General features: G+C 47.2%; 1 protein-coding gene across 1 annotated transcript in view; it reads right to left on the bottom strand.

Annotated features, from left to right (window-relative positions):
- RXRG (retinoid X receptor gamma) overlaps positions 1-20,370 on the bottom strand; it is a 23,639-nt gene extending 3,269 nt beyond the window's left edge. Inside the window, exons 1-5 of the mRNA XM_005426691.2 lie at positions 20,199-20,370; positions 8,722-8,963; positions 4,922-5,066; positions 4,137-4,316; positions 1,365-1,525 (exon numbers count right to left, since the gene is read on the bottom strand). Coding sequence (XP_005426748.1) covers positions 1,365-1,525; positions 4,137-4,316; positions 4,922-5,066; positions 8,722-8,963; positions 20,199-20,247 — 777 coding nt within the window. The 5' untranslated portion in view covers positions 20,248-20,370. The remainder of the gene's footprint in view (positions 1-1,364; positions 1,526-4,136; positions 4,317-4,921; positions 5,067-8,721; positions 8,964-20,198) is intronic.
- Positions 20,371-20,380: the final 10 nt, after the last annotated feature.

Genomic DNA, 20,380 nt, shown 5'->3' with positions numbered 1-20,380 from the left:
TTGTTACCACTGCCCCCTCTGCAGCCAGCCAAGTCAGCTTGATGCCTCAGAGTGGCCACCTAGAACAGAGGCTAGACCAGATTAAGAGGATAAAAACAGGTATTTATTGAAGGTCTTCAATAGGCACACCTTGGGCAGTCAAAAGAGGGGCTACACCCAAGATGGACAATGCTAAGTTTTTCAGACAATTATAAGTTTGGTCCATTTCCATATCAGGGGTTAATCCTCCAATTACAGCTTCAGGTAATGAAGTCATATTCCCCCAGTTTGCTCCCCCCAATTCATTTTTGTTTATACTTTTTGGGCCCTGAGGCTGTAGGGTGTCCTTGAGTTTCAGGCCCAGAGGGATTGTTTTGTCTGACCAAAATGTGAAGACAGCAGCTAACTCTATATAGAATTTTAGAGTTATAAACTAAAGCAGTACAAGATCTGAAAAATATCGCCAGCCAGCCAAGTCAGCTTGATGCCTCAGAGTGGCCACCTAGAACAGAGGCTAGACCAGATTAAGAGGATAAAAACAGGTATTTATTGAAGGTCTTCAATAGGCACACCTTGGGCAGTCAAAAGAGGGGCTACACCCAAGATGGACAATGCTAAGTTTTTCAGACAATTATAAGTTTGGTCCATTTCCATATCAGGGGTTAATCCTCCAATTACAGCTTCAGGTAATGAAGTCATATTCCCCCAGTTTGCTCCCCCCAATTCATTTTTGTTTATACTTTTTGGGCCCTGAGGCTGTAGGGTGTCCTTGAGTTTCAGGCCCAGAGGGATTGTTTTGTCTGACCAAAATGTGAAGACAGCAGCTAACTCTATATAGAATTTTAGAGTTATAAACTAAAGCAGTACAAGATCTGAAAAATATAAAAGCTAAAACCCTAAGGCATCAAGCTGGTTGCTAGACTTTCTGTTTGCTTGTTGCCTTTTGCAAAGCAAGTCCCTTGTGGCTGGCTCCAGTGCTGCTCCCCAGGGCATACCCAAAAGCCAGGGAGCAGCTCCTGAACAGGCATGAGCACCAGTTCCATCCAAACCAGTAAAACCACAGCAGTAAACCTGCTGTGTTCAGCTCCACCCCAGCCAGGGGCAGACAAGAAGTGTTCAGGGCTATGCATATGTGAAAGCCAGCACAGGGCTCAGGCTCTCCAGCATCTATTTCAGTGAGGAGATTCCTCATTGAAACTATAAAGAGACTGGGGAAAAAATGCTTGGAAAATAACATATAGGTGTCAGTCAGAGTATCTCCAAAAGAGAACCTGCTGGTGATTTTCAGGTGTTGTGGAGAAAAACCCTCTTGTACAATGCTTGGTGCTTGTCTGCTCAAATCCCAGCTCCAATCTCTGGCTGCAGGTGCTGCCAGGGGCTCTTACCGAGCTCTCTGTGCCCATGTCACTGTAGGCCTCTGTTTTGGGCTCCACTGCCAGCTCAGCTTCCAGGATCCTCTCCACAGGCATGTCCTCACTGCCACTGCTCGTGGACTCAGCCTCGGTCTCACTGCGCTCCCTGCTCCTCTGCCTCTCCTCCTGCACAGCTGTGGGACACAAACACAGCTCTCTATAGCCACAGCAACGCTCACCTGCTCACAGGGGGTCCCCACAGGTGGGATGGAAACCCCCTCAAGCAGGGGACAGAAAATAAATGGGTGTGGCGTTCACATTCTCTGAAAAAAATTCCTTCACCCAGGGTTTTTCTCCTGGGAAGCTGAAAGGCAGCAAGAGAGGCCTCAGAGAAAAGGAAAGCAATTCTTATTTGTTTCTCCTGTGTTGTGCTCACATATGGAATGTGTCTGGGGATCGTTTACCCACAGGTGATTGTTTCATTGGGTTCTACTGTGAGTTGTTTGGCTCTCTGGCCAATCAGGGCCAAGCTGTGTCACAAAGAGTCCCAAGTTTTCATTATTATCTTTTTAGCATTCAGTAAGTATCCTTTCTGTATTCTTTAGTAGAGTATAGTATGGTATTCTTTAATATAATATAGGATAATAAAGTAATAAATTAGCCTTCTGAGAACATGGAGTCAGATGCATCATTCTCTCCCCTCGTCAGTGAACCTGCATTTGACAATAAATGGTTATTTCAGATGTGCACCCATTAAAATGGCTGCTCCCACATCAAAAACTCTGAGGTTTCTGCAGACCAGTAGCCTCCAAATTTGACCAAAGATTGTGATTTCCAAAGTATGAAGCTCCAGAACAGAGGGAAGAGGAGCTGATGCCTCCAGGTGGCAGCCTGGACTCGGCTGTCACTGGTTGCTGGAGGAGGCAGCACTCACAGACAGGCTTTTTGTGCTCTCAGCGTGCTTCCAACAGCCCCAGTATGCTTTCAACAATCCCACAGCAGCCAGAGCATCCAGGAGCAGAGCTAGACAGTCCCAAAGCCCCAGCTGGATTCACACCTGCTGCTTGTCTCATTCCTGAGCAAAATCCTACCCTGTCTGGCCCAGCCCTGGCATCACCTCTCCCTCCACCACCTCTCTTCCGGATCCTCCCCACTAGAAAGTTCCTTCTACATCAGTACCCCGACACCTTCACTCCCTTCTCCTCTCTCTGTATGTTTTCTAAAGAAGGCACAGAATCATGACATTCTCTCCAAAGCTCAGTTTTTAACTCCCAGGGCTGCTCTGTGTAAGACAGGTCAGTGTAGGACCTGTGTATCCTGTGTGCAACAAAGTCCTGGGTACACTTTTTTTTTTAAGAAATCCCAAAGGGAAATACAACAATCCTGCTTAAGAAGTGACCAGCAGGCATTATATTTGTTTAGTTCACTGCTGGGGTGAAATGGCAGCACCCAAGGAGATGGATCAAGGTGGGCATCCAGCCTGGTGCTTGTGAGGGAGGGCAACACAGGACACAAGTATATGCCAGCCTGCTGGGGGGAATATTTGTGCTCTTCAGAGTAATGGACAGGAAAAACCCATGCAGGTATTTCTGAAGTCACCAAAATCTTACTGGAAGAAAGAACATGGCAAGGAAATACCAGTCCCATCATTCAGCCCCTGAACTCAAGCTGCTGTTTCTGCAGCTCCCAAAAAGCCCCTGTGATTGCTGCAGCCAAACTCCCACAGGATCCACCAGGATCCTGGGGTTTAAATTTTCACTCTCTGCAAAAGGAAGTTGTGCTAACACCCTGGTCCTCTGAACCACTTTGCACCTGGCTGGAAGAGGGAGCTATGCCTGGGATGAAGTTTTTGATTCCAGCCTGGCATTGTGCAGTCCCCTGCTGCCCTGTGAGCTTGAGGCAGCACAGCTTTGGTGATGCTTCAGGACTAGGATCAGCTCATGCCCAGTGTTACAGCTGCTTCCTTGGGCAACTCTGCTACTTCATCTTAGAAAAAAGGAGCTTTAATGCTGTCTTGGTTGTCACTTCCCGACCTGGCATCTGTTAGGATAATTTGGGAGACAATCCAGCTCAGTAGGTGAGTGGAAATGACAGAGGGGAAATGACAGAGAACTATAAAATGAGAGATAGAAATAAATCATTCACCCTTATCCTCCAGTACAAGAATTAGGTGGTGACAAATGAAGTCAGCAAATCAGAAACAAAAAAAGGAAGCTGCTCTTCACAAAGGAGGTGGTAAGTCCCCTCACTGCTGGGTGCTGTTCCCAGCAGAAGTTTACAGGTCTCCAAGGGGTCCAAGCTATTAAGAGTCACTAACTAGAGGCAAGGTTGGGTCAGAATCAGTTAAAAGCTTCAATAATCACCAGTGTGTGTGATTAGGTGAGAAGAAAAATACACTGTAACAGCTTCCCCATCAGTCTCTTCCCTTATTAGCCCTTATTAGGAAAAAAGTCTTCACAGAAGGAAGAATTTTTTGCACCCTGTCCAACATGGGAACAGGCTGCTCAGGGAGCTGGCTGAGTCACCATCCCAGAGGTATTTAAAGGACAGATAGATGTGGCACTTAGGGACAGGGTTTAGTGGTGGAATCTGCATTGCTGGGCCAATGGTTCCACCTGATCTTAAAACTCTTTTCCAACCCAAACCACGATTCTCATTTCCTTTACGTAACGAGGTCCAAAACCCCCTGATGCCCTCAGTGTGGGCTTCTGGAACACACCAGCCTTGGGAGGGCCACCAAGAGCCTGATTTATCCTAATGAATGGAGGAAAATGTCTCCAATCCCATTGTTCCCAGCAGCCCTACCTTCCCTCTTCATCCCCATGGCGAGGCACTTCTGGTAGCGGCAGTACTGGCAGCGGTTGCGCTGGCGCTTGTCGATCAGGCAGTCCTTGTTATCCCGGCAGGTGTAGATCAGATCCTTCCTGATGGTCCTCTTGAAGAAGCCTTTGCAGCCCTCACAGCTGTACACCCCATAGTGCTTCCCTGGGGAGGCAAGGGAATTGCTGGACAGGCAGGTTTTTGCCTTTCCTTCCAGCGTGGAGGAGCTCAAAGCAAATCCAAAGGTGAAAAACTGCAAGGTATCACCTTGGCAGGCCTGAACTGGCTTCAGTGAGTCTTAGCAGCAGCAGTCAAACCACAGGACCACTGTTTTCCTGGGATCAGGAGGGGCTGCATGCCAGTGGAGTGATGTGGAGCATCTGAGCTGCACAACAGCCACAGACAGCAAATGGGGGGCACTGATATGGAGAAGGTTTGCAAGGCTCACTGGGGTATGAGAGAAAACCCAGACACAGCCAGAGCCCAGCTGACACAAAGCACAGGGAGATAGGAACACAGAGATTTTGGTAGATTTACCTTTGGTAAACAGGGACAGAAGGTAAAATGAGGTTACACACACGAGGGAGAAGAGCACAGTGTTCAGGTTTGCTCACTTTTGGGCACTAATCTGCACTACAGCCAGCCAGACCCAGCCATGAGCTTGCCATGCCAGTGTGGCCCCAGCAGCCTCCACACTGCTCAGTGCTGCACAAGAGCACCAGGAGAGTTCTCACTGCACAAAGCCTTCCCCAAGAGAGAAACCCTCCTACCTGAGGACCTGTCCCCACAGATGGCACAGATGTGTTTGGCTAGGGATCCTGGACTCGTGGATGGATAATTCATGTTCCCCATCCCCGGGAGACCCGGCAAGGGCTTGACATCCTCTGAGCTGCTGACATTGTTCAGGACATTGAGCTGCAGAAACCACAAGACAGGTTAGAGGGGAGAGACTCACATCTCAGTGAAACCATCCCCAAATGGGGTGACCCTTCCCTTGCTGCTCCTGCCAGGCTTGTCCCACAAGCTTATACCCATGGGGCTGCCCTGGGCAGACAGACATCCTCTGCTGAATCCAACAGGAGGAGTTTAAGCAGGCACTAAAGCAGACACTGCCTGATGTTGTAACCAAAGCCAGGAGTAAGCAGAGCTGGAAAAGGGCAGGCACTAACCTCAGCTGCTCAGTTACAGCCTCCTAGCCATGAGGCTGGTGGGATCCTGGCTGCTGCATCAGAGGATGCTGATTGCTGGCTGCTGGCAGCCACAAGCACTAACAGCTTAGTAAAGCAGAGCTTTGCAGACAGGTGATTTGTTACAATCAAGCCTGCACTGCTGCATGGTTAGGGAAGCTGTAATGGTGTTTAAAAAAAAAGAAAAAAATAAATAAAAATTAGTGGGTTACCTACCCTGACTCACAGTATCTGCATATGCACATGAAAACATGGCCATTTGGTGACTCTCTGGGACTTAGGTTCCCAAACACTATCACAGGTGGCAGATTTGGTGTTACCAGATTATTAAAAAAAAATAAAAACACACAAAAAAAAAGGGATCAGGCTGAGCATCTAAAAATCAGCAGCTGTGAGATGCAGGCAAACGATGCAGAGCCCCCAGCTGAGATCCCCAGGAGCTGCTCCTGGCTGCTGAAGTTAAAGGTTACAAACCCACATTGATTAGAGACCAAAGCCTGACGTTGCCCAGGGCTTCCTTTTATTGCTGTTTGCTTTGGAGCCATGTCAGGCAGGGCAGGGAGGGTTAAGGGCCATTGAGCACGTCTTGTCAAAAGCTGTCTGGGCAGAACAATCTCTCTCCAAGCCCACCATCCACCACCAAATCACCTTCCCCATTACTGTGGGTTGAGGGCTGGGGATGGTTGTTCCATCCCAGGGTTTGTTTGGAACAGTCGTGCCAATTTATCAGCTCAAAGAAGGCAGAAGCAGGGATAGAAAACGAGGGTTTGGATGAAGACCCAGCTCAAGCCTTCATTGCAATCTCTGTAACATTTAAAACAGTAGATTCCATGTGTGTTGCTGAAAGTTCTCCATTTGCTCCAAGAAACTGCACATTTCCCACAAAAAAACGTGGTAATTTCCACAGTAAATTTTGGTAAAGAACAAGGGTTCATCCCATTTGAATTTCTGGACCTGTAATTAGAAGAATAAAAAGGTGAAGCCTGTTCTCATCTCATCTTCCCTCACCTCTATCCCCTCATTTTCAAGCTTCAAAGGTTTTAATAACATGAAAAATAAAATTAATGCAGCAAAAATCAGGAGCCAAGTTGTTTTGCTCCACTGGGACATATAAGTGTATTGGGAAAAATTGCCCAGAGCAGCAGAGATTTGATCTCCCCACCAGAGACTCAAACCAGGCACTGGCAACTCTAAATCCTTATGCTTCAAAATCCAGGCCAAGGAAAGGAGAAATAAACCCCTTCCTCCCCACAAGTGTCCATCATCTTGGCAAAATGCTGAGCCAGGAGGAACTTTTTATGGTTTAAAATGTTACTCAGAACTCGGGTACCACCTTTTCTTCCTCCCTGCCTGCACTTTGAAAGAACAAAAGGGAGAGAGGGTACAGGGGAGGGGGACACACAGGGCAGTTTTAGCCATCAGTGTCCTTAGAGTTTGACTTTTGCAGGTGAAGTGCAATCATGGATGATATCTGGGACAACTGCTTGAACCCAAATCCATTAGCTGCCTCCCTGCTGAATCCCCAGGGCCCAGCTGTCTCCTTGCATTAGAGGCAACACAAATGGAACCTTCTCCTCAGATATGGGAACTTGGCACAATGCCCAGGCTGGGGAAACCACTTCCCAGAGCATCCCCAGTCCCAAAGGAAACGCTTCCAACTAGCCAGTGCTGCCACAATTTCCTGTCCAACCATCCTGTCCTTGATGTCAGGGGCACAAATACCATCAGATCCATGGGGAACAGTTGGGTGCTGCAAGGGGAAGAGGGATCCTCCAGCATTCCCACTGCTGACAGCTGGGGCCCACACAGGAGTTGAGGATGCTGGGGAAAGGTAAGCCAAACCTCATCCCCTTTCAGAGCTCTTCAGCTCATGCCATCCTCTCCCAGCCTTCCAGGCACTATGAAGAGGTTCAGGCATTCCAAGGAGCAGCAGCATGGTATGGGGTAGAAAGGGCTTGGGGACCATCTCCTTGCTTTTTCCGCAGCAGGAGCCAAGAGGCTTCTGAGCACTTCCCACCTTCAGGTCCCACTAACAAAACACAAGATCTTGCTCCTAAGAGGCAGAATTTTCACTTAGATCTGGACACCCAGAACATTTCAGCTCTCTGTCCAGATGCCACAGCGCCACCAGAAATGCAGGAGGCGGTGCCAGGCTTTTGGAGCAGCAGGTCTCCCTCCCACAGAGCCACCCTGGGAGGCTCCCAGCCCTCCCATGGCTCTGGGGAGGCACCAGCCCTAACACCTGTCTGGAAGGGAAACCTCAGCATTCACGTGAGCACAGGCAGCAAGGATGGGAGTGCTTCATTTTCCTTCAGGCCAAGTTGATATGCAACACAGTAGGTGGCTGGCATTTAGCATTAACATTTGTCTCTCCCTAGAAAGCCTGTTTCCTTTCCAGATAACCAAACGAAGCAGATATGCTTTTGCAGGAGGAAGGGCAATGTTTCACATGCTGCAGCCCTTGGCTGTCCTGTCTCCACGTACAGTAATTATACACTGCAGCAGAGGGGAGCTGGACTGCACCCACAGCGAGAATAAAGCTGGAAATCAGCTCTCTTCCCTCATCCTGTGTTGGAACCTGGGACATTCCTCTGGCTGCCCTGGGTGATTCGAAACCCTGGCAAAGGGCTCAGAGACCTTGGCACAGAGTCACAAACACCTGTGCCTTTGATTTTAGCCCATGGAAACAATTACCAACTTTGTGTGAGGATTTACAAGCCACAAGAGTTCGAGTAGAATGATGGTTAATTTGTCACAGGGTGAAAAAGTAGAATTTTGGGGATTTAGAATGAGGGTTCAAGAGGCAAGATGGAGGAATCTGTGTGTGTCCTGTTCTCCTTCTTCTTTTCCTCCATCTTCTGCTGTAATGGTGACACTTTTGGATTGGTTTAGAGTAGAGATGGAGTGTCTAACATAGGTGATAGGTATTGGAAAATTATTGTAAATAAAGTACACGTAGTTCTTAGTATAAAAATTTAACACCACCCCAAGGGCAGTCAGTGTGCCACAACCCGACCTGCTGGACAGATCTCAGCAGGTCAGAGAAAGAATGTAACAGATAAGAGAAAATAAACAATCTTGAAAAGCAGAATTGACCTAATCTCTACTTCTTCAGTCGCGGGGCTGGGAAGAAAGAGACTTTCTAATATCTCAGGAGCCATTTAAACCACAGAAACCCGAGAATCCTGTAGGGTACTTTAAAACTGGTGTGCTCTGTGTGTCTGTGCAAGGCAGATTAATGCAGATTCACATGCTAGAAAATATTCTTTCCAGCTGAGCTCCCCGAGTGGCTGCACCCCTCACCAGCCAACCCTGTCCCTCAACTTTTGGGACTTCACCCATCCTAAACACCAATTATAGCAAAGAAATCATCGCATCCCCACCTGCGGGCTGGCGTGGGCCACGAAATTCATGCCGGGGGCGGAGGACAGAGCGACGGGGTGCGAGCCCAGCGAGGAGGCGATGACCCTGTAGGGCGAGCCCAGGGCGCTCATGGGCGCCGGCAGCGCCCGCGCCGCGCTCCCGGGGGGCTCCAGGAAGCCGGGGGGCCCCTCCACCACCGGGCTCCCCGTGGAGAGCCCCGAGGACAGGCTCACCGACGTGGAGCTGGCGTGCACTGGGGAATCTGCAGGGAGAAACGGAGAGATGGAGTGAAACAGCCACCAGCTGCCCAGCCGCAGTTGTTGTCACTGTCGTATTTTTCTGGAAAAATCCCTTCGCTGGGATTTCTTCTCCTGGGAAGCTGAGGAACCTCAGAGAAAAAGGAAAACAATAATTATCTGATTTGCTTCTCCTGTGTTTTGCTGCTTTGGAATGTGGTTGGAGATTGTTTATCCCACAACATTGGTTTCATGTGAATTGTTTTGACTTAATGACCAATCACGTCCAGCTGTGTCAGGACTCTGGAAGAGGTCACAAGTTTTCCATTATCTTCTAGCCTTCTGTAAGTATCCTTTCTCTATTCTTTAGGATAGTTTAGTATAGCATTCTTTAATATAATACCATAAAATAATAAATTAGCCTTCTAAGAACATGGAGTCAGATTCATCATTTCCTTCCTGCCACGGGAGACCCTGAAAATACCACAGGTTGTGTCAGCTTAAAATGCCAGCCCAGCCTCAAAACCAAGCAGCAAACCATGCTGTAAAGAGAAAAGAACAAAATGTTGGTTATAGTACAAGAAAGTGAGTTATCTACTGTTGGAATGCTGGTTACTGAGAATTTTAGACTTTCTGTGCTGACCCCCCAAGAAAACACTACATTTAACCTGAGACCATAGAGAAGACTTCCAAAATTAAATGATAAAACTAAGATTATGAGTGTGTAGTTTGAATAGAAGTGTGTAATATCACATAGTAGAAAACTGAGAGTTTAAAGTTTTAGAATATAGAATGTATATATATATAATTTATATTTTTTTATATAGGATATATAAAACAAGATAGAACTTTTAGAGCAAAAGCTAGTCCTTCTCCTTCACCTTCTTGTTCATGAGTTTGAGCAGTATTGTATTATAGGTATAAAATAATATCTATTATATATTATATAATAGATATAATATTTCATTATTATTAATAATAATAATAGTAGTAGTAATAATAATATAGTATATATATTAAATTAAAAAGTCCACATTGCAAGTCACGGGTAATTAGTCATTGAGTTAAAAGTAAAAATAATTGTCATTTCTTAATTAGACAGTTTATCCTTAAAAGGCCTTGTAGAGAAAGAAATACAACTCCATTTTTAGCTTGTTAGAGTGAAACGCTGTAAAACTCCCAGTTTGTGAGACTGTAATATAAATAAGAACCAATAAACATCCAAGTCCAAACAAGAAATACCGTCTCACACATTTAATCCCAGCCTTGGCAGAAGAAACAAACGAAGGAATCCGCAATATACAGTAACAAAATTTATTGTGGAGATAACGCTTAATAACAAAATATTCCTCTTCCACTTTGGTGCCTCGGCAGACTTGGAGGAAGGCACCACTGCCTGCCTGCCTCAGGCTGATTTTCAGTTTGCTCTGAACTCTTTCCTGAAGTCCCATTTCTTTTGTCCAAGCCAGCTCTAGGGACAGCACACTTCTGAAACCCTGAAATCCTCACCAGCCAGCCTGGAAACTCTGAATGTCCCACAAGTCTTATGATGAAGCACTTCTGCTCCTTGAGGTGGCTCTGGCCTTGTGCTCCCGTGGCTCAGTTTTCCCCCTCCCCACCCACTGTGTCTCCACTGTGCCTATTCCCATGTTCACTCCCAAAGCCGGGTGCCAGCATCTTCCACAGCAGCTGGAACAACCCAGGAATGCTTCATGACACGCTTGCAATGCAAGTTTCAGGACAAGGCAGCCCCAAAACAATTTGTCCTTTATCTTTCCTCATCTGTACAAATCAGAGCAGAGACTCTGGCCACACATATGTGCCAGGGCACCCTCACAGCTACAAGGACAGAGGGTTCCCTCCCTCCACGCTGAAGAGCTGCAGTGCACATCACCAAGCTGAGCCACACGAGATCAGTCTGCCCATGAACCCTGCTGAGGAAGAGGTGGTGTAAAAAACAATATAACCCTGATCACTGCCACTTCAGGGCAGACTGAGGCTGAACAGCTCAGCCAAGGCCTAAATGCTGTCTTCTGCAAGACCAGTCTCAAATATTCAGGCATCAAATGCCCACTAGTCCCAATGGGTCATGCATCTAGGTGCATTTTAAGGATTTCCATGACCTTTTCTCCCTCCCTTAGAATTTACCAGCCCTAGTTAGCATTAGCTGTCATTAACATTTCTGTGAACCATTATTTCTCTGTTGGTTTTCAACACAGGAGATGATTCCCTGGAGTAGCAAGGCAAAGATGTTGTGTGGGAAGGTCACACAGCTGCTTTTTCATGGCTGGCACTGAGGATACATTCTCCCGTTGCATTTGCAAGTAAGGCAGCGCTTGGGTGTTTTGTTTGTTTGTGGTTTTTTCCCTCCTTTTAACATTACTGCAAAGTTATTTACGTGACAGTGTTTGTTATTCTACCTGAAGTAACAATCAAATCTGATTCAAAGGGAAGATGCACAATAAAGACGGGAAAAGGTCAGCTTGCTGAATAACATTAAAGACATTTGTCAGAGTCAAGGAGGACTCCATCCGCCGTTATCAACCTGCTTCAGACTTAATTCTGCTGAGGGAGGGGGAGAAAAGGTCTTTGTCAATTCTTGCTTTGGCTTTTTGGATCAATTCTCCCGGTGGGAAAGCGATGTGCAGCAGGAGGAAGCCGGCTCAATGACAATAGCAGAAGCCTCAGAGGCAGCGAGGCGCTCTGGAGGCAGGAGCAGGGCTCTGCCTGCTGCCACAGAGTCACCCCACATCCCCCTGCCACCATCAGGGAGACACACAGCCTGCTTTCTGCTAGCAGACAGCAAAATCCCTGCCTTGGAATGGATCCCAAGTGCTCCAGTCCTTCATCCCAGGGACAGAGTGCCTTCAGCACTGGGCAGGGGCTGTGCTGTTTGTCTGGACCCTCCCTTATCTAAGCAAGCACTCAGCTCACACAGGCATCTCAGATGTTTCTTGGGGCTTAAAAGGACCATCTTGACTCAAGCCATTATCAGCTTCAGAGAAAAGCAAATGCATTTTTCATCACCTGTGGTACCACAACACGCAGTCCTCCCCAGCATCTGCAGCACAGACCTAGAAAGAATTTGCTTTTACGCCTGTTTAAATAAGTAGGTAAACAACATTGCCTTTGAGGATTCCTCAGCTTGGAAAATAAGTCATTGCAGGGGATAGTGGGCAGAGATCTATCACATCAGGAGAGCTGAGCAGAAGAATGATTCTTCATCCTTTTCCATTAACACAGAAAAGGGCATATTTTGAAAGTATCATGCAGAAGATTTAAACCAATAAGGAAAGACACCCAGGAGAGTTAACTGTTTGCTTTTATGCCAGACCTTTCAGGAGTGCTGTCACTGCTGAGTTTCTCCATTAGAGAGGCTCCAAGTTGCACAAGGACCCAGAGCAAGGCTTTCCCACCAGGAGGCTGCTGGTCAGTGCAAGCCCCACAGAGACAAGGGGCAAATGTTTCAGGGCTGTGCCCAGGGGGATCCCCTAGACCCCAGGATGGGATCAAAGCTCAAAGCCAGGAAACTTGGAGGGTTTCACCCTGTTACACCTCTGTTATCCCAGCAATGAGATACCAAAGAGGAAGTGTGAATGCACAAAGGAGTGTTTGCTGGTGGAGATAGAGGAACAAATGAAAATACCTACTGGAGAGCACAGAGGTGTAAAGCCAGGCTCTGCCAGGGCCTGATGACAAACCAGAGTTAACATGCTTGTTTCTACAGTGCCTGGCTACACTGTCCTGCCAAGGCTCTGACAAACCCCTTGGTCAAATCCAGCAGTGTTAAATTTCCATCTACCAAACAACAACTTTATCTGTTACAAATTCAAAGAAAGTCCCCATTTAGAAAAGCACAACAGCGAAGACAAACAGCCCACAAACAACAAAAAACTTTGACTTCCAGTCCCTTTCTGGGATAAGTCTGCTAACTCATCCACCACAGGAGCAGAAATGCATTCTCCTGCACCTGGGGAAAATCCTCCTCTCAGCTTCTCATTTTCAGGCTAGAGTGCTCAGAGAGGGATATAAGAAATGAGTGTTAGCAGACTATCAGCTTGTGAGAGGAGCAATTTTCATGGCTGAAAGGTGTGCAGGAAGAGCCAAGCCAAAGCATCCTTGACCCTGGGGTTAATTATTCGCTCAGCTGAATACACTCAAACTTGTTTCAGTTCAAAGAAGCCAGGGAGGTTTGGACTGTGCAAAGAGCCAAGTTTTGAAAGAAAATAATTAAATTAAATGACTTGCAAGAATATACTGATGGTCTGTGTCCCACATCTCCCAGCAGAACCCAGAAAGGTTTTAGGTTCACCGGGTTGGAATGGCTTTACTGCAGGTATTTTCTCTCATCATTTGGGAGACAGACAAATGCCAGTGGAACATGGCTAGGAACTGGGGAAGATGAAACTGGAAAGCCTTACAAATATGATTGCCTGGCAAAAGATTTTGAGACTATAGAAACTATAAGCGAGATTGAAATGAAAACAAGCTTTGAGATCCCTCAGTTACTGAACAACTGGAAAACAATGGTATGGCCAGCTGAAATCCCTTTTTGATGAAACAATACCCTCTGCTTGCAGACAGGTCCAAGGGTCAGAGCAGACCCTACAGCTTGGCAGAAGGGGCCCAAAGAGGAGTTTTTAGGGTTTAAAGTGTAACACAGTATGGTAATGTAATGATTCTTATAGGCTGTATGTAAATGCTATAGGATTTGTATCTTTTATTAGATTGGTTAGTGAGAATCAGAATATTCAGCACAGAAGATTTCTGGTATTGTAACGGGAACTTCACTCTCTTTTACTCTTTCCTCCTCTCTCTTTTACTCTTGCTCTCTCTCATCCTTTTTACCACGCTCTTGCCTTCTCTCTCTTTACCACTCTCAGACCTGCTCTGAGCTGTGGCTGGCAGTCCCATAGAGCCCTGCACCCACCTGTGCAATAACCCACGAGTTCCAAGCCCTGGCTTCAGAGATCTCTGGTCTCCATCCGTCCTGACCGTCCTACCCCTGTTGCTCCTAGAGCTGGGGAGGAGCTGCTGTGCAGCAGGGAAGCAGCTGTGGGATGGAGCAGGGTGGGCTGGGGAGACAGGAGTCAGTCCTGCAGCCAGCCCCAGCCAGCCACCCCCGCTGCACGGGGCACAGGTGACATTTACCCAGGCCTGCAGTGTCCATCAGGTAATGCAAGGTGACAGCAGGGACGGGGATGCCCCGAGCACAGGGCACCGACCACGCTGGCCATGTCCCCACACAGCTGGGGAAGGCCAGCTGGGACCTGCACTGAGCATCAGGGCTCGCTGCTGCTTTTCACCACCCACCCTGCATTCACCATTGGCTTATTTCTGATCCACAAGTGGGGCTGTTTGTCCTTCTTCCCTGTTCTCTTCTCCACATTAATGCCTGGACAGATATGTCACCGTCGTATTTTCTGAAAAATCCCTTTGCCCAGGATTTTCTCCTGGGAAGCTGAGAAAACCTCAGAGAAAAAGGAAAACAAATTCTTATCTCATTTACTTCTCCTGTGTTGTGCTCAGATGTGGAATGTGTTTAGAGATTGTTTCATTGGTTTCATGTGAATTATTTCGACTCATTGGCCAATTACAGTCAAGCTGTGTCAAGGCTCTGGAATGAGTCAGTTTTCATTATTATCTTTTTAGCCTTCTGTAAGTATCCTTTCTGTAGTCTTTAGTATAGTTTAGTATAGTATTCTTTTATATAATATAGTATCATAAAATAATAAATTAGCCTTCTGAGAACACAGAGTCAGATTCATCATTCCTTCCTGCCACAGGGCACCCCACTAATACAACACAGGGAGTTTCCTGTCCAAGTCCAGGGCAGCTCGATTTTCTGTTTACTTCTCTCTGGAGGTGCAGGGGAAGGGAGGACAGGTGGATTGTGTGGATTTTCCAGTATCTCTGCTGCAAACATGCACTGCCCAGAGAAGCCAGTGCCTCCATCAACTCTCCACAAGCTGCCTTAAACAGAAGCACACACTCCAGCCTTCTCTTTGAAGGGAGCAAAGCTTAAGAAGGAAGAACTTGCTTCTGGGTGCTTCACTGTTTCAAAGTGGCTCTGCAAATTACAGCATTGTTTGTGGCAGGGAGCAGAAGAAGTACACACACAGAAATACAGTGTCCATACTATTGCTTCAGAATAAGGATCATATCCAATGCCAGCTTAGGCATCTCTGCTGATATTAGGAAAAATAATGAAGAAAGGACCCAAGAAACACTCAATTCTCTGCATTTTGAAATTACAACCCTTGAGGACACAAGCAACAACATTACCCTCACCCACCAGCTACTGAAGCTGAGCAAGCACACAAAGCTTTGATACTCCACTCCAACTGTGCTTCATCTTCAAGTTTAACAACATCCTAATCCAGGAAAGGAAACTTGCATGAATGGCCTCATAAATCAGGAGCAGAAGAACACCATCTACATCACAGCAGATGTGTAGGTGTCCAACAGATGCATCTGCAGAGCACAAAAGCTCCAGGTCCACCACACCAACCCAAACCAGCCAGGTCTGGGCTAGCACAGTGAAACTGAACCAAGGTGAGCTTGAAAAAGGCACTTTGGATGCACCTCTGTGCTCCGAGCACTTCAGAGGTGAAGATGAGGAAGGTGTGGAAACAAAGACTTCTCTTTTGCAAGAGCACACAAGTGACCCCAAATATCTCGGTGAAGGAAGTAGGAAGAGAAGGAATCAGGCTGCAACCAAGAAAACTGTCTTGATTTTCACACAAATAATGGCAGCAAACATTAGCTTCAGTGGTTACACCTGAGCCGAAAGAAGAATCAAAATGCAGAGCCCAGAAACATCCAAGCACTGCACACACTGTCTGTTTAACCACCACAGGCTGCAGGTTTGTTTTGGTCAATGCCCCTTCAGCTCTAACACCCAGCAAAGCCTTGAGAGAAATACTCATGTTCAGCACTGAGGTCTGACCTCCTCTAAGGCCTAAAAGAATCCTTGAAGAGCCCTGGCAAGCCTAGAGATGATGATACTCTCAACATTCACAGTTTCCTTTTTAATATCAGAGAGAATCAAAAGCTGGAACTCATCAAACAATGAAAAACACTTATGCTCCCAAGGCTTCAGAGAAAAGGTTCACAAACATTTAAAGGTGTGAGCTGCCCTGCCTGACACATGGCTTTGCAGATACCTCATCCTCTGCAGATCAGAAAGCACCAAGAAGTGGGAAGAGACAGGCAGAGAAGGGCTGATTACAGGAGAGGAGCACGAGTGTGTGTGGGAGGTGTAGCCTGGCAAACAGCTCGTCCTTGGTGAGGACCTTGAAAGGGAAATATCTGAGAGAAACACTCCTGAAAGTGGCTGCAGTCATGGTAGCAGGATACCCACCATAACTGGAATCCAGCAAAGTTCTGCTGCTGTGACTGCAGTTGTTTTTGTTTAATATACAGAAGATGAACCAAAAAACTCTTCCCTTTCTGGGGATATTTTTAACCATCCAAGCAGATTCCCACAGACAGTACAAACTGCCATGCTAATATCCCACAGAAAGGTTAGTGGGTTTGCCTTGCTTTTAAGGTCCAGTGACCTCTGTGTTTCCATCTTCCTGCTCATCTCCATGTCAATTAATAATGCAGCCTTCCCTGAGCACTAAAAACAAGGAGGAAAACCCTCAGGAGCTGTAGCGACACACATGGGAGCAGGGGTTTCTCCAACAGGGACCTACACTGGGCAGCACAAAGTTTCCCTCAGCTCTCCAGGTGGTGGGAAGCGCTGCTTTCCTCTCTTCTCTGGTAATGCTCCCGTGCCCCCCTTGCAAACAGGGGCCATCCAAAACCTGGCCACAAGAAGCTGTGTGTCGTGTCCAAATGTCCTTGGACTTAGCTATTGACCCACTGTCCAATTTCAGTCCAATCAGGCCAAGACCTCAAAATAGCATCTGCTGCTGAGCCTGCACTAGGGAATGACTCCTTTAGCAACTACACATCAAGCAATTAAAACAGAACTGCAAGCCAAATTTACTCACCCTAACAAGGTGTCACATCTCCGTGGTGACCACAGTAATACACAAGAGTTGGATAAAGTTCCTCAACTCCAAAAAAAAAAAAAAAACAACCAGGAAAAAGTCGTTGAATTTGAGGCCTGAAGGGTTTTTTCCATGATTGTTTGATCAGATTTCCCACTTGGCCAGCAGCCACCAGGAAAAAACATGTACAAATTCCTACAGTTGTCTTTGAATTTGTGGAGAGGCTACAGGTCCCCAGGAGAACGGATCCCACTGACTGCAGGAACTGTGGTTGCCCCAGGCAACTGAAGGCCTGCTTTAAAAGAAAAATTTTCACAAAATTTAATTTATTTTTTTCCCAGATACCAGAGTTGCCCAGTCACTGGACTTCCTCACACCTCTGCCGGGTCAAAGGGCTCTTTTCCATTCTCACATCCACAATTATAGGAATGAACACAGCAAGCCATGACATCCAGGGGAAAAAGCATCCTGCAGGTCACAAAACCTGGGACCATCACATGTGAAAAAGGTGCCAGCCAGCCAGGCAGCAGAGCCAGTCCAGCACAATGTGGGTTTTCCTCTCCCTATCCCCTAAACGACCTGGCCTAACCCTGTTTTGCTTGGGAGAGCTGACAAGATTGCAGCCGGAGGTGGTGTGGCCACAGGCCAAGTTACATGAGTACCAATAAAAGAGACTTTGTGGAGGAGCCAAGTTAGTTCTTGTCCCCAACCAACGGTGCCAGAGAGTGCTCAGAGAGAGAGGACAGCCAGCACAGCATCTTTCCTTGCCCTGGGAGCTGGGCTGGGGGTGAAATGCATCCTTCTGGAGAAAAAACCACATTTTTAAGCCCTTTCTTTGCTCCTGTAGCCCAGCCCTAACCCAGCACATCTCCAGCTTTAGATGTCCAAGGGTGACTCACCTGAACATTTCCCCTGCTATTCTACAAACTCATCTGTGATACCTTGGAGTCTGATTGTTCTTTTCTCATCACAAATCATGTGCTTATGACCAAGTTGTGGACGTATTTCTCAGACAAATTTGGTGGTGCTATTCAGATGTTTAACATCAAAGTGAGTGTTGCACACCCCATCAAAAACACGCACCTTATTTCTACCCTGAATGCAGATAAAAAGGTAAAGCAAATGTAACAGCTACCTGAAAGCAAAGAAAAAGACAGCAAGTAGATGTCCTTTTTTTTTTTTGCCATTATGCTGAAATTGAAGCCCAGAATTTCAGAGCTAAAGGAAATCTGAATGCAAGAAGAACAGCAGAACCTGCATCACCTTAACTTCGTCCTCCAGCAACACCGTGCAATGAATGCTACAAGCTGACAGCTTAGTGTGGACACTGCCCTGGCACCCTGATGTTCCAGGGAGAGTTTCATGGCTTTTCCAAGGATGGGGGAGCAGTAAACACCAGGAACACATGGTGGGCCTGACGGAGATGCAGGCTGCCTGCACAGGCTTTGTGGTGAGGACCCAAGGCAGCAGAAGATCCCTTCCACCCATGGTCACCACCATCTCTCCTCCTCCTCCAAAGCCTGGCTGCCCTCTCACACAGCCCTAAAGCTGTCTGGCCAAAACAGGCACTGCTTTCTCAGCCAGCCAGAATCCCCCTCACCCAAGGAGAGGGAGCTGCCACATCACCAAGCTGCCACAGGGACATGGAAGCCCTCTGGCTTTGAGGGGAGCATGGCCAGGAGTGGTAAACTCCATCCAGGGAGCACAAGACAGGACAGAGGAACTGTTTAAAAGCATCCTAAACAAAACTTGGCCAATGCTTTTGCATCTCTGCCAGGCATTCACATAAAGAAAACGCCTCTGTTTCTAATACCAAGTTAGAAGCAGGTTAAAACCCAGTTAAATACTTTAAATGGAAGTTAAACTCCCAATATACTGAACTGTTGGAGAGCAGTCCCTTCGCCTTCACTGGTGGAACAGAAATCCCTCTGCTCCTATTACCAATTTCCTCTCCTAGAAATCTCCCAAAGGCTCTGCTGAGTATTGTGACCCTTGTCCCTACAGGGATCTCTGCCTGGTTCCTATGAAGATCAGCTTGACTGTCACTTTTCTTTTGGTTTGTTGCAAGTTTGCAATAGAAATAAATTAAACACAAATAACACTTTCATTGTTTTGTTCTTATTGCAGCAGTGGGAGAGAGTTCAGCTTGTCTTTGCTGGGTCCTTAAAACCACCAGTGAGCAACAGATTCTCCCAACGAGTCATCCTCTTTCTGCAGAAACAGCCTAAAAAGGTATTTTGGAAAGTCAAGCTCTTGTGAAACTCGAAGATAACTTGATGCAATACTTTTCTGGAGTTGGAGAATTACCAGAGGTGAGCATCTGGTGAAAAAGGGAGGGGAAAAAAACCCCACACATAGTGGGAACATCCCATGTGCAATGTGATGTCTGCAGGAACTGCTTCTCCAGCAGAGAAATACCAGGCTGCTGCACACAGCCTGGGGGCCTCCAGAGCGAATCCTGGAGGCATTTCCCCACCTTAAAGGGCTGGGAACAACTTAAAAGAGCTTTCCAGAGGTACCAAGACTTTGCACACACATGCACTTTGTTCCATCGGTACTTCCAGCAGTGCATAGGTGGGTGCTCCCAGCCCCTCGCAGCCGAGCACTCCAACCTACAGCTCCTCAACCCATTCCCCCTGTGTCAGGGCAAGGGGAATAACCTTAGATAAAACATAAAGAGTAATCCCAAAGTGCAATTCCCGAGAGCAGCCGCGGTTCCTGCAGCCGGGGCTCGCTCTCGGTGGGCACAGGGGTGTCGCAGCCTCCCTTGGCTAATCTGACACAGCTCCACACGATTGTGGAGCAATCTGTATCACAAGGGCAGGAGACATCCCCGCAAGGCAAGGAATTAGCCCCTCTTAAGGTTTTCTCGGGAGGTGTTTCAGGTTTGAAAAGTCATTTTTTCCTCCCGTCAACAAGTTAATAAAAATGAAATCGGAAAGATGCTTACTCGGTTTGATGCCGTTCCTACACTGAAGAGATTCAAGCCACCACACACAGACACAAACACGCATCTCCCAAACGATCCGCTAAACTTCAAAGCGCAGCCTGCAGGACTTCAGGCAGCCTGGCGTGGCTGTGCAGAAGTTCACAACACATAAAACCACGGGACAGCTTCGATCACAAGCACACGGGCACTGCCGGTTACAGCCACATCCCAGCTAGGTTAAACACGTTTTTAAATTCCCTTTACACCCCCCTTGCCGCCACCGTGGGATCAGTTCCTCCCCCCAACCCAGCAAACGCAAGTAAAACACTTACTGCCAAAGCCCGCAGGAAACTTAATGAAGTGAGGATAATTCCCATACATGTTTAATCTTCAGTTCATCGCTCGCTTTTCTCGACACAAGTGCCTCTTGTAAACTTCAAAGCTGCCCGGAGCGCAGCCGGGGCCGGGCCATGGCTCTGAGGGGGCTCTCGGAGGGCGCCGGGGCAGCTTGCCC

This window comes from Geospiza fortis, unplaced genomic scaffold (genome assembly GCF_000277835.1).
Source record: "Geospiza fortis unplaced genomic scaffold, GeoFor_1.0 scaffold5, whole genome shotgun sequence".
Taxonomy (NCBI): Eukaryota; Metazoa; Chordata; class Aves; order Passeriformes; family Thraupidae; genus Geospiza; species Geospiza fortis.
This window is presented reverse-complemented; position numbering and strand designations above follow the sequence as displayed.